Source organism: Pinus tabuliformis, chromosome J, assembly GCF_031772625.1.
Source record: "Pinus tabuliformis cultivar Carrire ecotype Pingquan chromosome J, CPIR1, whole genome shotgun sequence".
Taxonomy (NCBI): domain Eukaryota; kingdom Viridiplantae; phylum Streptophyta; class Pinopsida; order Pinales; family Pinaceae; genus Pinus; species Pinus tabuliformis.
In genome coordinates, this window is record NC_142295.1 from 158,803,033 (window position 1) to 158,822,330 (window position 19,298).

Below are 19,298 nucleotides of genomic sequence, written 5' to 3' on the forward strand. Positions count from 1 at the left end.
ACTGTCACGCCCCTGAACTCTCCCGATTCTTCTCCGGTAAACTCTTTTGAATGTGATCTTGATCTTCTTCTTAAGCGTGAATCCATTAACCTTCACCCTATGACTATACATAAGCCAGAAAAATCTCCCTCTCCTTCTATCAGTCCTACCTCTGCAGGCAACATTACAGTTAGAAGGAAGCACAACAGGGGGAGCAAACATTTTCGAAGCAGAAAGGGTAGTCAGGCATTGAACATACAGGACCTTTCTTTGGTTGACATTCCTATCATCGATCTCACAGACAAAAGGCTGCTTAGAGCAAGTCAGCCCAGGGAATCGTCCAAATGATCAACATTCTTTCAATGAACATTAGGGGTCTTGGAGCAGACCTGAAATTCTTGGCTCTAAAGGAACTTTTCAGGTCCTCTAAATCAAAGATCATACTCATTCAGGAGACAATGCATGGGTGTCAGGATTCCATTTCTTTCTTTAGATGCATGTTCCCCACCTGGCACATGGCTGCAACAGGTGCTTTTGGACTCTCAGGTGGACTTGTGGTTTTGTGGGATCCGACTTGGATTTCGGCTATGGCTTTCAAGTGTTTTGCTGGCATTCTCCTTCTCGCCTATATTAGGGGCTCTCCTGGGCCGTTTCACATATTAAATGTCTATGCCCCGTATAAAGAATGCCTTCCTTTCTGGGAACGCTTTCTATCCTCTGAGTTCCTGGACATTGATTCTTTGTTGATTTGGGGGGATTTAAATTGCACTATGAGCAATGACGAGATTTGGGGTAGGGGCAGGAAAAATGATCAGGTGGGAGGTATGATCAAAGATGTTATCCTCCAACACAATTTTGTCGATGTTTATCCATCCAAGATGGGGCCAACTTGGGATAATGGGAGATCGAATGATGCTTACCTCGCAAAGAGACTTGACCGTTTCCTCATTCATGCCAACTTGATTGATCATCTGGGGAACCCCTCTGTCAAGATTATTTCGAGCTACATCTCTGACCATAGACCTATCTCCATCCAATGGAACCTGGTAGGTCTCATGAATGGTTATCCATTCAAATTCAATAGAGTCTGGCTAGAGGATGAGTAGTTCAATAATCTCATTCAGGAAAATTGGAAACCTTCTTTCCTTGTTGATCGGTTTTGGCACTCCAAAACATTCTTGGATTGCTTGTCGGCCCTCAGGTTATGTGTTAAAAGTTGGCAGTGGGATAAGGTGATCTCTAATAGGGAAGCTCTAAAGAAGATAAATGAAGAACTTGAAAGATTATCTGTATGTCTTATTTCAAATAATGTGTCTCTGGACATGAGGGCTCATATTAAGGAACTTGAGAGAAAAAAGCAAGACCTTCTTGCAATTGAAGAGACTACATGGAGATTGAAGAGCAGAGCCACATGGCTTAAAGAGGGTGATCGAAATACTAAATTTTTTCATCGGTATGCTAACAAAAGGCGGGAACTTAATACAATCTGGGAGATAAAAAATGAGATGGGGATCTCGGTGGTGTCACAGGAAGACATCACCAAGGAAGCTGTAAATTATTTTCAAAAAGCTTACAGCAGGAATGGGGGCAGTGATTTCAATGACATTCTATGGGGCATTGAACCCTACCCTACAATGTTTGATGAGGAGCAGAATGACCTTCTTTATGCAAAGGTCTCTGAGGAGGAACTTTTGTCTATCATGAAATCCTTTCAAAAGGACAAAAGTCTGGGTCCGGATGGTTGGACTATTGATTTTTTCATTCACTTTTATGATCTTTTGAAGTTCGACCTTCTGAATATGGTGGAGGAGTCTAGGATTAAAGGCTCAATAAACCACTCTATATCCTCCACTTATATCGCTTTAATTCCAAAAAAGAAGATCTCTCTCTCCTTTATGGACTTCAGGCCCATCTCCCTTTGTAATACCCTTTATAAGATTATTTCAAAACTTATTGCTGAAAGGATGAGAAATATCTTATCTTCCCATATGACCCTTGAGCAGCATGGCTTCCTAAAGGGCAGGAACATTCTTGAGGCTGTCGCTATTACACAGGAATGCCTTCACTTCATGCACACAAGAAAAGTTGAAGCTGCTTTATTGAAATTAGATCTCAAGAAAGCATATGACTGTGTTGATTGGGGTTTTCTTAATTGTCTGTTCTCCAAAATTGGCCTAAATGTCAATTGCTCAAACTGGATTATGGCTTGTGTCATTGATGTTAACTATGCAGTTCTTGTTAATGGTATCCCATCTACTTTCTTTCCTGCCGCCAGGGGTTTGTGACAAGGTTGTTCTCTATCCCCTCTCCTATTTATTTTGGTCATGGATTCATTAAGCCTCCATATTAAAAGGGCAGTTAGAGAAGAAAGATGTTGTCCTTTGGAAATCAGCCGAAATATTTTATTTTCTCACAATTTTTTTGTTGATGACATACTGCTCTCAGCAATGATATGTTGTGCCTCATGGCCCTGTTTGCATGACATTTTGGGAAAATTCCAAAAAGCCATGGGGCTATGTATAAATGACGGCAAGTCGTCTTTTCATCTGGAGGATGTAAATGCGGATCTTATTGCCCATCTGATCAATCTTTTCAATATAAAAGCCAAACCTCTCAATGAGGGCCTAAAATATTTGGGTTTTCACTTAAAGCCTGTAGGATACTCATCTGTTTATTGGATGTGGATCCATGACCGATTTTTTATGAGAATTGCTGGTTGGGAATTTAAATGTCTTTCTTTGGCTGGGAGAGTGATCTTAACTCAAGCAGTTTTGGTTCAATTAATGGTTTATTGGGCTCATCTTTTTTACATACCTGAAAATATTATCCACAAACTAAACAGATTAACTGCAAATTTCATTTGGGGGGGGAACAAAGAGAAAAGAAAATTCCACCTTACTAAACTCTCCAAATTGACTCGTCCAAAAAAATTGGGGGGCTGGGGTATCATGGACCTTAATATGTTTCGCATAGCACTACTCTGTAAATCTTTATGGAATGGAGTCATGGGGGATAGTCTTTGGAGCAAAACCATCAAGGAAAAATATATGGACAATAGAGACTTATCATTCTGGTATAGAAAAGGAACAATTGGATCCCCACAGGGATCTGCAATTTGGAGAGGTTTTCGAAAAATAGAACATTTTTTTCTAAAAAATATGGTATGGAGTTTTCAATCGAGAAAAAATATCATTATAGGACTCGATCCCATAGTGGGTGGAGACAAGGAAACATCCTTTTCTCCACAGTTACTTTGGGCCCTACAGCAAAAAGGAATCTTCTTTTGGGACCAAGCCATTGATAGATGGGAAGGATCTCTTCCTATATGGAAATCGGCCACGATGTTGGACCTTAATGTTGACCTGGCTCTCCAATGGAATCTGATCACTTGGTCTATGAGAAACAGAGGTATTTACAGATCTGAAGCGGAGGATAAACTGATCTGGAAGGATTCAAGGAGAGGTCATCTGTATTTGTAAAAGATATCTATCTCTAGCTCCATCAAGAATGTTCCAATCGTCAGGATATCATTTTCCCATACATATTCTGGAAATCGGGTTGCCCCATCAAGATAATTATCTTTGCTTGGCTTGTTTTCCACAATAAGAATCTTATGTGGGAAAACCTCCAAAAAAGGAATTGGAGCGGGCCTGCTATATGTCCTATCTGCAAATCGAATGAAGAAACCAACTATCACATTTTCCTAAGCTGTCCACATTCTCTGGGGATATGGAAGTGCCTTGCTGACCATTTTGGATTCAATAGGATTACTTTTCTCTCTCTTAAGGAAGCCTTTGAATGGTGGTGCAATATGAAATCCGAATGGAGGCCTATTCCGCTGCTTACCTTATGGGCTATATGGAAATGGAGGAACCGGGCCCTCTTCCAAAACAGCAAGGAAAATTATCTTTCTGTTTTTGAATACATTCTCTCTTTATTCTCAGCCTGCAAACCTCCCAATATTCATCAAAGAGTTCGAAAGCCGCAGGCATGCAATATGGATCCCACAAATATTCCACGTGCATACTTCGATGGGGCCGCACAAAATGGATATTGTGCATGTGGGGTCTTTATTATTCCATGGGAGAATCAGCATATCGAAATTTTTTGGCATGGAGGCAAAGGGACAAACAACAAAGCAGAGGCGATGGCGTTGGTAGGTCTCTTAAAAATTTTTGACTACCTAAACATTAGGGGACTGCATATTTTCAGTGACTCCAAGGTCATTATTGATCATGTTCTGTTGTGAGGTTTTGTACTCTTTTTGTAAACAGATTATGATATCTCTCATCATAGGCTTGCATGCCATATCTGGGCCCACTATAAGTTTACCATATCAGTTTGATGATGTATTATTATCTCAAATTTTAATGAATACAATATAACTTTTTTTGTACTGAGTAAAAAAAAAAAAAGTGTCTCCATTTACACTCATACGACTCTATTAACCGGGTTTATGGAATCGATAAATAATGTTAATAAATTTATTTACTAAAACAAATTAAAAACTAATATTATTAAAAATTTGAAGTAATAAAAATATTATTTTGATAATGTTTTTCAGATTAATCACATCATAAGTTATTAGTCGATGTTTTGAACTATCTAATGTGCTTCATCATCAAAATAAAGATGGTTTATGTCGAAAAATACTATTGTTATTATTGTTATTAGTTAATAATAAATATTAAATTTAATATTAATATTGAGTATAATATTAATATAAAATTATAACAATAATGATGGCCTCATTTATAAAATATAATGACCATATAAATAATGGAAATTGATGTTTTTTTGGAATAATATGAAATTGATGTTTTTGGAATAATAGGAAATTGATGTTTTTGGAGCAATATGATTGTATTAATTATATTAATAATTGAATATCATCAAAATAAATTTATATGGCAAAGTAACCACAAATAATATATTTATTATTTCTGGTAAATAAACCAATGCAATAATAATTTATACCGGAAAAACTATGATAGGTTACGAATTACAATGGTGGCCTCATAAACTATGATATGTGACAAATTACAATGATGGTGGCCTCAAGGAAAATGTTACATTTATTATTTTATAAGGATGGTTTCTTTAAAGGGTTTTTCAAAAGATTAATGGTAACTTACAAATATTGATTTTGTATTTTTTTTTATTGAATTATTATGATTATTACAATCATATTTATATTTATTATTGATAAATATATAATAAAAAAATTTATTGCAACAAAAATATTTTTATTAATTTTGATTTTATTTAATTATTAAGAATTTTAGGTTTTGATAAAAAAAATATAAGTGTTAAGAATTTTTATCCTTTACAACTAAGATATAAGACTAAAATTAGATATGCCTTAAAAATTTCTAGGAAATTGTTGGGCTTGACATCAATATTTTTAAATTTATTAAAAGTCAATGCAACTTAACAAAACTCTCTAACACAGTATAGCACTGGATAGACATTCAACTAAGCATATTATTTTGAGAATCAATCGAAACCCTCAATTAAAAAAAATAATGGTTAAAAATTATATAATTTTATATTTACTATAAAATTTACAATATCATATTTATTAAATACAAAATCATAAATAATAAAATATATATATATATATATAAATTTCAAAAATAAATAAATAAATTTATCAAATTCATAATAAATCATTAAATTGTAATTTTAAGTATTAAGAAAATATAAATTTAATAACTATTAATTTTATATAGTATATTTATTATTATATTATATGTATTGTTATTTATAATAATTTGGAGTATATAAAACATTTAATTTTTTGGTAAAATTCAATAATTTTGAGATTAAAAGATATTCATTAGGTTTTGGAAGAATTCGGGGGTTATTGTATTCTCAAATTCTTTTAAATGATCACAATGGATTGGTATTGGTATGACTTGTTGTCACATTATATTGAAGGCATTGTTTTGAAAAAAAGGAATTTTTTTCACCACCTAACATTGCTGCTCTAATCAACTTTATAGCTAATTAACATACAAAGATTTGATTTGACATCAATTAGGTTGAAGTCCTCTCACAACAGTTTTAAGATTGATGAGCCAAAAATATTGAGGCAATCTCAATCCGTGGTTGTGGTGTAGAAAAGGTAGGCATGGGAGGTGACATGGGTCTTCACCCATGTGCCATATCTAAGGTTTTAAATGATTTAAATGAAACATCACATGGCCATTATAAGGTTTTAAATGATTTAAATGAAACATCACATGGCCATTATAGAGTTTTAGAAAGTTTTCATTTAGGATACTCTATAATATGATTTGGTTTCAATGGATTATTTAGTTGAGAAAGGGTTTTATGTATATATGTTATGAATAGAAGTTTAAGTTTTATGGAAATTTGTTATATTTATATATATATTATTTTATTTATATAATAAACAGAATATTTTAAAAATTATAAAATAATGTTTAATTTTTGAAAATTATTTTTCTTAATTGAGTGATAAATATTTTTATGTGGTTTTAAAGTAAATTTTTATATGATGATGATGATTGTTAACGTCCATTGAGACCAAACATTGGTCTATTGGACCTAAAGAAACAAATTATTTATTTTGATTTAAGATTTTATTCCTATGCTCAAAAAGCTTGGAGAGAAGCCTCCCGAGTTCACTATAATTTTGACATTGTAAAAGGCTAGGAAGGTCAGTGTTGTAACAAAGATTGTGAAACTGAGATCTAATGTGGTTGTACGCGAGGCACTCTAAGAGGAAGTGGTTTTCATCCTCGATGTTCCTATTCTCACATATATGGCAGATCCTTTCCATCCATGGCGTTTTAGGAACTACCCAACGACCTGTTTCACTATGGAGCTCATGAGAATTCGCTCTAATCTTTGCTATATTAATTTTCTTCTTTGAGCTAGTTAAAATAGAGAGATTCTTTTGATCTTCTAGGGTGGGGTTGATGACCTTCTTATAATAACTTAATTTTCTTTTAGCCATTAAATCTTTCTCACACCACATTTTTTCTTTGAACTTAGAAGAAACAATATCTTTAATGTTATTTATGTTTTGCAATGCATCATTCTCGTTGATCTCCGAATAGTTTAACCAGACCCTTGTGTCTTTATGCCACCCCCGATTGAGCCTTAGGTGGTTTTGGCTGGAATTTAAAGCTAGCTTAGGAAGTCTATGATCGTCTATGTTATTGGGTTTGTGCTTGTATAGCAAAAACCTAATCATAGCTAGGCTCTCAATAGGGAAAAGACCTGCTTCTAAAAGGAGAATAGGATAGGGTGTATTACTTTTAATTTTCAAGTTATAAGTTATAAAATGCTTCTGGATTTTCTCAATCCTTCACCATGATTCTTTGGAGATGCTGCAACCCCAAACCTCACAGCCATATAAGATAACAGGAGTGACTAAAGTTTCAAAGAGGAACTTCTTTTTATCCCACATTACGAGGTTTGTTGTTTTACAATTATTTTCAAGACCAAAATAAGCTTTCCACGCCCCATTAATCCTTTTCTCAATGCTATGGTTCCAATTGAGCTTGTGATGAATATCAATTCCTAGGTACTTGTAAGAATACACTTCCTCCAAGTTATTGTTGTCATACATAAAATTAGCGTAAGTGTCCTTGGATTTGATAATCATAACTTTTGTTTTGTCAGTGTTAACAGTCATACCCATGGTAGTGCAGAAATCCTTAAGAAGCCTGAGTTGCTTATCAAGATCAGATGGGCACCTTGCGAAAAGAACAATATCGTCAGCATAGAGAAGAAGGATGACGACTATCCTAGCTAAGATCGTGCCATCACATCCTGCTTCCTCTAAATAGCCTTTGAGCTTATCGATGTAAATGCCAAATAGGGTAGGGGAGAGGGGGCAACCTTGTTTAACTCCGATGTTACACTTAATATCTTTCAACCACCCCTCATTGCTCTTTAGCTTGGCAATTACATTCTCGTATAACCTTATAGCGACAGCTTTCAACTCGAGAGGAACCTTTAGCTCTTCTAATCTATTCCAAAGGTTGTATTTAAGAACCGTATCGAAAGCCTTTCTAAAGTCCACAAAGCAACAAAATAGACTGGATTTATCATTATGACATTCCTCCGCAATGATCCTAAGTGTAACGAGGTGGTCTGTTGTTGAGTGACGCCTTCTGAAACCTGCTTGGCCTTTAGCCCGCTTACATTCACTTTCAAGCCATATGCTTAACTTCTTTTCCAAAATACTACCATATAACTTGGATAAGAGAGGGCTGATCATAATTGTCCGATAATTAGAGGGGTTATTTGTATCCCCACTTTTAAAAATAGGGATAATGAGGCTCTCAATCCAAGGTTTAGGGAACCCTTGCTTGACTGCTTGATTGAAAAGCTTGTGGATGTGGGGGATGAGGACAGGACCTCCAATTTTTAAGATTTCCACCTGGTAACCTTCAATGTCCTTAGCTTTCCCATTAGCGAGGCGATTAACCCCAAACTTAATGTCTTCTAAAGAGAAAACTTCTTTCGTTGTGAGCAGGGTTTCCAAATTATCCATGACATTTGGAGATTCATAAAGCTTTTTAAGATAGGAATTTCAATCGTAAAGAGCAATTTTATTATTATCTTTAGTCTTCCTAGTTAGAATCTGCCTCCAAAATTTCTTAGGAGCTACCTTAGAGAGGTGTAAGAGATTCTCCTGTCTTTGACGAATGTACTGCCTCTTTTTCCTTTTAGTTAGGGCTTTGTATATTTTTATCTTGTCCATTTTAAGAGATTCATCAATAGCTTCGTTAATTGCTCTCCTCGCACTTTTACAATCTTTGTCATACCATGGATTGGTTTTGCTATTCCTTTTATTATTTGAAACTTCAATTGAGAACTTGGTAATAGAATATGAGAGGGTTGTAGTAAAATTATGATAGAGGTCTTCTATGTTGTCTATATTAGATAAAGGAAGCAAATTAGTTTTTAATTCATTTAGAAAGAGATCATTTTTATTTCAATCAAATATTAAGTTCTTTTGGCTGTAAGTATTATTTTCTTTGGGAACACTATGCATGACAAAATTGAGAGTTATAAGTAAAGGCCTATGATTAGATTCAGGTTCGTGGTTGTTTAAGATGTCAAAATTTATTATTTCGTTGTATAATGGGAAATCGGAAATAACGTAGTCTACCACGCTGCTACCAAGTCCATGGTTGCAGGTCATCTTGCTGTAATTGGGCCACTTCTTTAGACCATTGCAAATTATGAGATCCTGAGCACTACAGAGCTTGACTAGCTCTGACCCAAACAAATTTTCCCCGAGGTCTTCAAAGCTCCTTTTGTACCTACTAGCCAGAGTAGGGTCTTCGTCTAACCAAAGAGGATTAGGGTTGGAATGATTGCTTAGAATAATAGCTTGGTTATTTGAAGTTCGAGCATTAAAGTCACCTATTAAAAGGATATTACCGTCATTCCTTAGGCTAGAAATATCATTCTCTAAACCATTGTAAGGGTTAGTTTTATCTATATTCTTCTTCTTATAGAAGTTAGAATTGATGGGGGAAAATAACATATTGCTATGTAGGACTTTTTATTATTAATGTCATTGATCTCTATCCAACTATATTGGTTGTGAGGGTCATTTTTATAAATCCTAGCATGGGGGGAGATGTTCTTCTTAATGTAACAAGCTATTCCCCCAATGCCTCTATGGGAGGATCACTTGTTCCAGGTAGACCATAGCATAAAGCCATCTATGTTAGGGACCTTAGATTCTTCGTTCTCCCAAGTTTCAACTTGCAAAATAATATCAACATCATTTGAAATCCAACTTAGCTTGGGGCCTTTATTCCATGGGAAGCCCCAACAGTTCCAAGAAAGGATCCGGAGCATGTTTAATTGCTATTGATTACTATCTTTTTGGTTTCTATCTCGAATAAAGGCTTTTCTATTTCTTATTATTGCCCATTTTCCTTCCTTTCTAGCTTCTTTTACCTTTTAAACCTCCTTTCTTAATTCTGCTTGATCTTCTGGAATGAGATCTTCATTTATGAATATTCTCGTTCCTTTTAGACTTGAGGTTTTACTAAGTATGTCGTACTTATGATCAGTGGAGCTCACCTTTATGCGGATTAGTCTTCCTTCATTCTCAGTTAATTTCCCCAACCTCGTTGCTTCTCTAAGACACACTGTTTCAATTTATAATCTATTATGTAATTCTGTTCGGGCTAAGGCTAAAGTATCCTCATCTACTTCCTCTTTTAAACCGATGATTATAAGGTTCAACGCCCTTTTGTTATGTTCGTGATCTAATTCTATTAATTTTTTCATTTCATCTTTAATTGGTTTGATATCTAACTTATCTACCACATTATTTAGGGTGAGGCATCTATTAACTTTTTCTTCTAGTTCTTTAATCATGTCTTTCATTTTAAGACTCTCTAAAGTATTAGCATCTCCTTGCTAGGATGGTTGGTCAGTATCTTGGTTTTGTTTTTCTATAACTTGCAATCTAGTCTCCATTACCTCCATTTTATTCTCCAGTAGTTCTATTTTATTTTCTATTTGTTTTTGGATAGTGTTTTTAGAAGATGAAAATTTATTTTCCAGCATGGCTCCTAACTCTTTTTGTAGCTTGGCTTCTCTTTCTTCTCTACGTTTCTCTAAAGACATATACTCATAAAGGCCTTGTAGAGTGACTGTGCTAGGTCTGCCCTTGGTAATTTTTGGTAACTGTGGTAAAATATTCATACTTGAAATTATATGAGCAAATATGTACTAGAAAAAGAAAAAGATAAGGAATGTGTGTACCTGATATCAGAAAACCTGAGTGCAGATCGCCCGTGCCCACCACGGCCCACAGACCGAAGAATATATGCAAAGAATATATGCGAAGAATATATAGAGTACGTTTTTAACTCTTTCACCAAGCCTCTGAACTCTTTCACCGAAGAATATATGCAAAGAATATATACAGTACGTGTTTAACTCTTTCACTGAGCAACTCTTTCACCGAAGTATATATAGAGTACGTGTTTAACTCTTTCACCGAGCCTCGGAACTCTTTCACCGAAAAATATATAGAGTACATTTTTAACTCTTTCACCGAGCCTCAGAACTCTTTCACCAAAGAATCTCTTTCACCAAGCCTCAGAACTCTTTCACCAAAGAATCTCTTTCACCAAGCCTCAGAAATCTTTCACAGAAGTATATATAGAGTACGTGTTTAACTCTTTCACCGAGCCTCAGAACTCTTTTACCGAAGAATTTATGTGAAGAATATATAGAGTACGTTTTTAACTCTTTCACCGAGCCTCAGAACTCTTTCACCGAAGAATATATGTGAAGAATATATAAAGTACGTGTTTAACTCTTTCATCAAGCCTCATAACTCTTTCGCCAAAGTATATATAGAGTACATGTTTAACTCTTTCACCGAGCCTCAGAACTCTTTCGCCGAAGTATATATAGAGTACATGTTTAACTCTTTCACCGAGCCTCAGAACTCTTTCACGAGCCTCGGAACTCTTTCACCGAATAATATATAAATTACGTGTTTAACTCTTTCATGGAGCCTCAAAACTCTTTTTTAATATAAAATTATATTAAAAATAAATAAATAAATCTAAAAAAATTATATTAGCTATGTGATAATAATTTAGGTCTTGTTGGCCAATACCACGTGCCCAAAAACCATAACTCATTTCAAAATCAAAATATTTTATAAACATTTTATTTTAATTTAATTTTATAATATTTTTTTAAATTAAAACTTAATACTTACAATATAACAACTTAATCATGTATATGTATTCTCATTTTACTCTGGATATTAATAACCTCTTAATAAACTTTGTTACAATACCATGGCTTATTAATACCACTTGCCCAAAAACTATAACTCATTTTAAAATCAAAATATTTTATTTTATAACATTTTTATACTCACATAAAAAAATTGTTTGTAATCAAATCATAGAAAAGAAGAAAAACGTGAATTCACTATATTTATTTTGAATTTAAAATAAAATTCTAGATATATAAACTTAAATTCAAAATAAAATTTAATACATCTAAATTTTTAATTCAATTTTTAAAAAAAATTATGATTTAGCAAAAACTTATGAAAAAAATCATATTATATTAAATTTTAATATTATATTAATTTAAATTATATTAAAATATGTTTTATGTGTCAATAAAATTATTATTATTACTTAAAATTATGAAATAAACATTAAACGACAACTCTATCTATAACACTTATCTAAAATTATTCTAATATAAAACAAACCTCTATAACACTTATCTAAAATTATTCTAATATAAAACAAACCACTAATATTTACCAGCCTATACACCCATTAACTCTAAATTTAAACAAAGACCTAAACCAGTGATAGACATACACAACCCCACCCATTATGACATAATCTAGTGGAGTCACATCGTTTGTTGGAGTCTACTAGCCGGAATAAGTATCCGGTGGTTGTGGAAAATTCCAAATCTTTGGCCCTTTAGTCTACGCCAAATACCTAAGAAAATAATTTTCTGCCGGCATCTGCAAACTTTTTAAGCCCGTGTCCGTGTTGTCTGCTTTCTGTCTGTATGAATAAACAAAGATTCGTGACCTGCAATCTTCAAGGAGCAATTTTGCCATTTAGATAGTGCATTAATTGCTGTTATTATTTCAGTTGTGGCATCGGGATTGCTTATGGAAGAAAGCAAACCACATGTGGTGGCTGTTCCATTCATGGCGCAGGGCCATCTCATTCCATTCATGGAACTGGCAAAGCTTCTGGCTTCACAGGGCCTCGCCGTTTCGTATATAACGACTCCAGGAAACGCCAAACGGCTCGAACCTCAGGTCCAGGGATCGAATCTGGACATCTGGCTGGTGTCCCTACCGATGCCTTCCATCGAGGGACTGCCTCCGGAAATCGAAAGCTCCGACAACGTTCCCCATGATGTCTTCCAGAAACTGGTCGCTTCGTCCCACAAGTTAGCCGGCCCTTTGGAAGAATGGCTGGAGCAGCAACTGAATACCGAGGAGGTGCCCCATTACTTTCCCCCAATCTCATGCATCATCGGCGACATGACTACGGGATGGATTCACCGCTCGGGCCACAAGTTCGGGATTCCCATCGTGGTTTTCTGCACGGCCGGGGCGTTTGCCTGGTCCGTCATGCACTCCGTCTTCAACTACACGCCACAGAAGAGCGTGGAGGGAGACGACGAGTTTTTTGACGTTCCTGAACTGAACTTCGACCTCAAGCTGCGAAAATTGGACATGAACCCGACACAGCGGGATCCCGATTCTTTTCCCATGTGGGCTTTTCTGACGGAGGACATTAACAGCAGCATGGAGGGTCGGGGTATCCTCATTAATACGTTTTACGAACTCGATTCCTTGGGGATCGATCACCTCAGGAACTTGACCGGGAGACCGGTGTGGAGCATAGGTCCTATACTCGCTCCCGCTGTTTTCGACGATGCAGTGATCGATCCAAGAATTATTAACAGCCGAGGAAAGGCGGCGGATATCGATGAGGAGGAATGCTTGCGGTGGCTGGGTTCTCGGCCTCCGCACTCCGTCGTGTTTGTGTGTTTGGGGAGCCAATTTATTCTGAGCGACAAACAAATATGTGCGCTGGCTACGGGCTTAGAGGCGAGCAGGCAAGCTTTCGTGTGGGCAATCAGACGCCCTCAGAGTGAGCCCAAACTGGAAGCGACTGAAGTGGGTTTGCCAGAAGGATTCGAAGACAGGACCCGAGATAGAGGGCTAATTATATGGGGATGGGCGCCTCAGCTCCTTGTTCTCTCGCATCCCTCCATCGGTGCATTCCTTAGTCACTGCGGGTGGAATTCTACACTGGAGAGCGTGAGCATGGGAATCCCCATGATCACTTGGCCCATGATTGCAGATCAGCCATATAACTCAAAGCTTCTGGAAGAACACCTGGGTGTGGCCATAAGGATATGTGTGGGTGTGAACAGTGTGCCAGATGAAGAGGAAGTAAGAAGGGCAGTGACCATGCTTCTAGCGGAGGAAGAAGGAAAAAACATGAGAAGGAAAGCTCAGGAACTGAGGAAGCATGCTAAAATGGCGGTCAACAAAGAGGGATCTTCATTTACAGATTTGCAGGCTTTTGTTCGAGACATGCAACAACTGCGCAAGAATTGTGTTGCGAGGGAATTTGAAGGGTAAAGTGCATTCTGCAGCTATTGTAAAATGATCTCCTTGGGATTTTAGTGTATGTTTTTATCGTGTTGGGGGAGATTGTTGGACTTTTCAGAAGCTGATTCTTCTCTACTCAACTACTCTATAGAACTAGAACTATGATATCCAGATAGATAAGAATTTAGATTTTATCTAGATTATTCTAGATCACTTCTTTTATAAAGGTTTTATTTTGATTTTAAAATTGTTTTGATTCCGGAAATATAGTTTTAAATATTTTGTTATGATTTAATTTCATTTTGATTCGTTAAATTTTCTTAGAAGCGAATTTCAGTGCCATTTTCTAACTTTGAACAAATTTGTTTTGCCCTGCACCCTCAGTGTTTGATTTGTTAAAGACCACTGTATCCATGTTTGTCCGTGTGAGTGATGCACATATCACAAATCACGAGAATTTGGAGTTGAAAGAAGTAGGCGAAACGATCAATAAAAATTCTTCATTCCCTAGTAAAGATGGTTGAAATTCTTCATTCAATAATAAAAATTCTTCATTCAATAAAAATTCTTCATTACAAGGGAACACGATGTCAAGTCACAGGGGAACACGATGTCAAGTCACAAGTACTCTGAAAATGACAAAAAGGTTGAAATTGAGTAAATTCACACAGTTCAGATAGAAAACGGGAAACACGAATATGAAAGTGTGCATCGCCGATCATTTCGGCGGTGAAAACGGTTCATTTCAACTACAACATATAAATAAAGGGTTGAATTATTTCATATGCTATGATCTCTTCACCATTTTGAAAAAAATTGTAATTTAAATTTTTTATATTTTGGTTATATTATATATATATATATATATATTTTGGTTAAAAGAAAATATTAAAAAATGATTAAAATTCGGTATTGTTTTTACATATGCAATATTAAAAAGTCCATGCAGTGCTTGTTTGATTAGATTTTCACCAGTGGGAGCCTTATTTTTAGTTTCCACAAGTTTTTCCACCAGTGTTCGATAGCTTGTGGTCTATGAATATTAGCAAGACAAAAATATCCCTCCTTGGGGGAGTATATCCCATTTTTTGCATGAGCCCAGATTATTTCATCCTCCCCTTCAACAATTCTGATATGAGATTATGTTAGTGTTGCCGTATAATCCTCCCAATGTTGATGCCAGTGTTGAGGGATATTCAGGCTGCGGACCATTTTCCAGGCTTTCTATAGAAAGGTGGTGTGCTGCATATCTGCAATGTCCCTGGTATGAGTAATACCTGCATTGCTAAGATGGTGCTTAAGATCTTCGGGGAGCATGTGGAAGTTACTGCATCCAATCCAAGGGTCTAGTCAATGCGCACTAATGTACCGGATTGAATTTTCTAGGTGAGTCCTTCCCGGATAATGGGCATTGAATTTAAAACAGCTTTCCAAATGACTGATATCCCTGTTTTGTTCTAGTGTGGTTGTAGAAGCCAGTCCCTCATATTTAGAGGGGCTATGTATTTTGAAGAGGCCACCATGGTCCAAAGGCTATTTGAAGTGATCAATTGCCAACCAAGCTTGGATGCCAGTGCAGAGGAGAAGTCTTCCAGCTTTTTTATGCCCCAACCTCCCCATTTCTTTGGGAGTGTGAGCGATTCCCATTTGGCCCAAGCAAAAATTCTCCCTTCCTGCTTGTCGTTCCAGAGGAACCTACAACAGAGATTTTGGATTCTGGGGAGGATACCTCTGGGTATCCATGCTAGGGATATCCAATATACCAGAGTGGCTTAATATGGAAACTTGATAATGAAGAGTGGAAGGACAGTTTCCATACCCACCCTCCCCTGTTCTCATAAACTTCTCTGAGATGGCTTACAATAGATTTATATTATGCTTATGTGGATTGGAACAAGGTACTGATTTGGGATACTCTGCATAAAGTGATGAAGTGCGAAAAGAGTGTGAAATTACAGTCAGGGCCTTGTTCGATGGATCCTCTCTATGAGTCGAATGTGTATAGAAAGTATAGCAAGGGAACATGGATTTAGATTTGGAAGTGACTTTACACCTTGTGTTCTTTGTGGAACTCAATTTGTACTTTCCTACAGAGTGGAGGCCTATCAAATCCAATAATGGATTGGGCCTATGTAGATGGAATTTATCTCCCTCTAGGATAAATAAGGGAAATTATTGGTTTCACGTTCATTCCTTCTTTCTTGAGTTACGCCCCTTGGAAATATTCTTTGGACAAGCATGTCTTGGCAAAAGTTGGAATTGGTATCTCAAACATTGCAAGAGATTAATTCTAATTCCAAATCAATAGCCTTTTGAAGGTTTGGGAACACTTTCTTTGATTGTATTCTAGGCTTCCATAGTGCGTAATGTTTTTAGTGGTTATATGCTCTAGTCTATATCCCTTAACTTTTCTTTCTATGCTTACATGTATGAGAATAATGCACCAAACAAAACACTTGATGATTCATTCCACATACTACAATATTCAATAGTGAATCATGTCGACTATCATTATTTCCTACATACATTGTTGACAAACAATTCGTCGTCGACTAAAGAACAGTCTTCATCGTCACATGAACAAAGGTCATGATTATTATTCTGACACCTCCCCTTAATCACGACCTATACGTTAACTCACCTGCTAGTCTAAGTCTCAGCTAGGCTTACAAACATGACTCAAATATTTCATTTTGACTTTCTTTGCTACAATATATTGATGAAACTTTTCTTGAACTTGTTGCTCCAAACTTTGATCTGTTCAACTTTTTTTTTTTCTTTTTCTTACTCCAGATCATGAACACTGGATATTGCTCCTTGTTACAACTAGGATGATGCCAATTCATTTCAACTCATTTTTCAACACGTTCACTTCCATCATTGAGAGTTTTTAAGTATTGTTCAATTGACTCATTCATGTTGTTTTCAACAAAGTTCAAGTCTTGATTGTAGATAGACATTACAACTGAGTTATATTCTTCTTTTTCTGTTGCTTCTTCCTGGCTGCTACCAATACCTACACACTAGTAAACATTAGTGAGATTTACAAAATCATCATAATTTGGGTTCTTTCCAACTTTGTCTTCTTCTGCCAAATCTTCATTCTTTCTACATTACAATCTTTGTACTTAGTTTCATCTTGCTCATCCAATTGATCTTCAACCTAGGTTACTGCTCCATTGAGCAGTTTATCTATGAGTTTCTTTTCCTGCAAAATTTGGAACCAACTTTCTCTTTAAAGTTGTTCATTATCATATTTCACTTTAAGTTCTTCAATTCCTTCACTCTCTTTTTCTATAACTTTCTCTATAATTTCTTCTAGTGACTCTTCAAATATCTTGCTCCCCCTCACACCATACTTCATCTCTAGAATATCCCAAAATACTTTTGCACTTTTTACTTCACCAAATTCATTTAAAATGCTTGAAAGAATATTTTCATCCATCATTGATATAATAAGATATAATGCAATTTCTCTTTTCCTCTTATCATGGAAATTAACAAATTCTTCTTGAACGTGACAGACTAAATTAGTTGAACAAAGTAATTCTACCATTTCATTTGTCCAAGATTCATAATTCATACCTAAAAAACATGGTAGAATTAGCATTAAGCATTTCAAAATTTCATCTAGTTCTTCAAAAACATAGTTATCGATCGAACGAGAAAATTACCTAGTACCCATTTTTTTGAGGTAGCAAAAAATCACTCAATTTTGGAGAATAGTGATTCAGAATACACTTTTTTTTAGCATATTTTTGGCACTTTAAATTTTTGTATGTATCAAGTATGAACATTTTTTTTAATGTTAGTGATTCTCACGCTGATTTTGAAATTTAGAGCACTTATTTTTGACACTTTAAAGTTTGTTATGTATATGCATGAACTCTTTTTTTTATTAGTGATTTTCATCTTGATTTTGAAAAGTGCTCATGAGCATCAACCACTTTTGTTTAGAGGGATTATTTTTTATGCTTTAAATTTTTAATGTATTAAGTGTGGATAAATTTTTTTAAATGTTGGTGATTTTCATATTGTAAAAAAAGCAAAACAAAACAAAAACAAAAAAAAACAAAACCAAAACAAAAACAAAAAAAACAAAACCAAAATTACCCAGTAAAAAATAAATTAAAAAAAAATAAATTAATAAATTAACAAAAAATATATAAATAAATATCGAAAAATAAATAAATAAATATCAAATAATAAATAAATGATTTTTTTTTTTCAAAAAAATATAATCTAAGGAAAATAAAAATAAATAAATAAATACCTCATAAAAGTAAAAAATAAATAATTACCAAAAATTTAAATTAAATTAATATTAAAAAAAAAAACAATTCAAAACAATTAAAAGTAAAAAATTAAAATTAAAATTAAAAAAACTGAAATTGAAATTAAAAAATTAAAATTGGAAAAGAAATAATAATAAAAAGTTGAAAAAAAAAAAAAAAAAAAATCCCTGCCCTACCACCCTACCCAACCTACCCCACCCTGCCCTGCTACCCTACCCAAACCACCCTTCCCTACCACACCTCCCTGCTCACCACACCGCTCCCTTCCTCCCACTCTACCCCACCCTTGCCTCCTTGCCCTCCCTCCCACTCGGAGCTACCCTCCCTCCCCGCCCATCTCACCCGGCTCACCTCACCCTGGCCTCCCTCCCCAACCAAACCACCCCTCCCTCCCTCCCTCCCACACCTTCCTGCCTACCCCTCCTTCCCTCTCCACCCACATCGCAGCCCAACTGGCCCTAAGTGGCGACGGGTCGATTCCCGGAATCGGCCCCTCGCCACCCCGGGCTGGTTAGGCCGCGGGGTGGGCGAGGAGGGAGGGAAGTGTGGGTGGGGAGGGTGGGCAGAGAGGTGTGGGAGGGGTGTGATGGGAGGGTGTGGAGGGCGGGCGGAGAGGTGTGGGAGGGGTGTGATGGGTGGCCTGTGAATTTTTTTTTTAATTTTTTTCTTTAATTTTTTTTAATTTTAATTTTTTATTTTTATTTCGTAATTTTGTAATTTTAATTTTTAATTCCTTTTTTCTTTTTCTTTTATTTATTTATTTTTTTTGCTAATTATTTTATATTTTTTTATTATGAGGATTTTTTTACTTAAAAAAAAATTATTAGGATTTTTATTTTCTTTTCTTTTCCCTTAAATTATATATATTTTTTTAAATTTATTTT

At 35.5% G+C, this 19,298-nt stretch overlaps 1 protein-coding gene across 1 annotated transcript; it reads left to right on the top strand.

Annotated features, from left to right (window-relative positions):
* The first annotated feature begins 12,475 nt into the window (after positions 1-12,475).
* Positions 12,476-14,419, top strand: LOC149226144 (putative UDP-glucosyl transferase 73B6). The gene has a single exon (XM_089375222.1). The coding sequence runs from the start codon at positions 12,656-12,658 to the stop codon at positions 14,147-14,149; it is 1,494 nt and encodes a 497-aa protein (XP_089231348.1). The 5' UTR covers positions 12,476-12,655; the 3' UTR covers positions 14,150-14,419.
* Positions 14,420-19,298: the final 4,879 nt, after the last annotated feature.

Excerpts from the sequence above, each read along its gene's own strand:
- LOC149226144 (XM_089375222.1), top strand. The coding sequence starts at position 12,656 with ATGGAAGAAAGCAAACCACATGTGGTGGCTGTTCCATTCATGGCGCAG.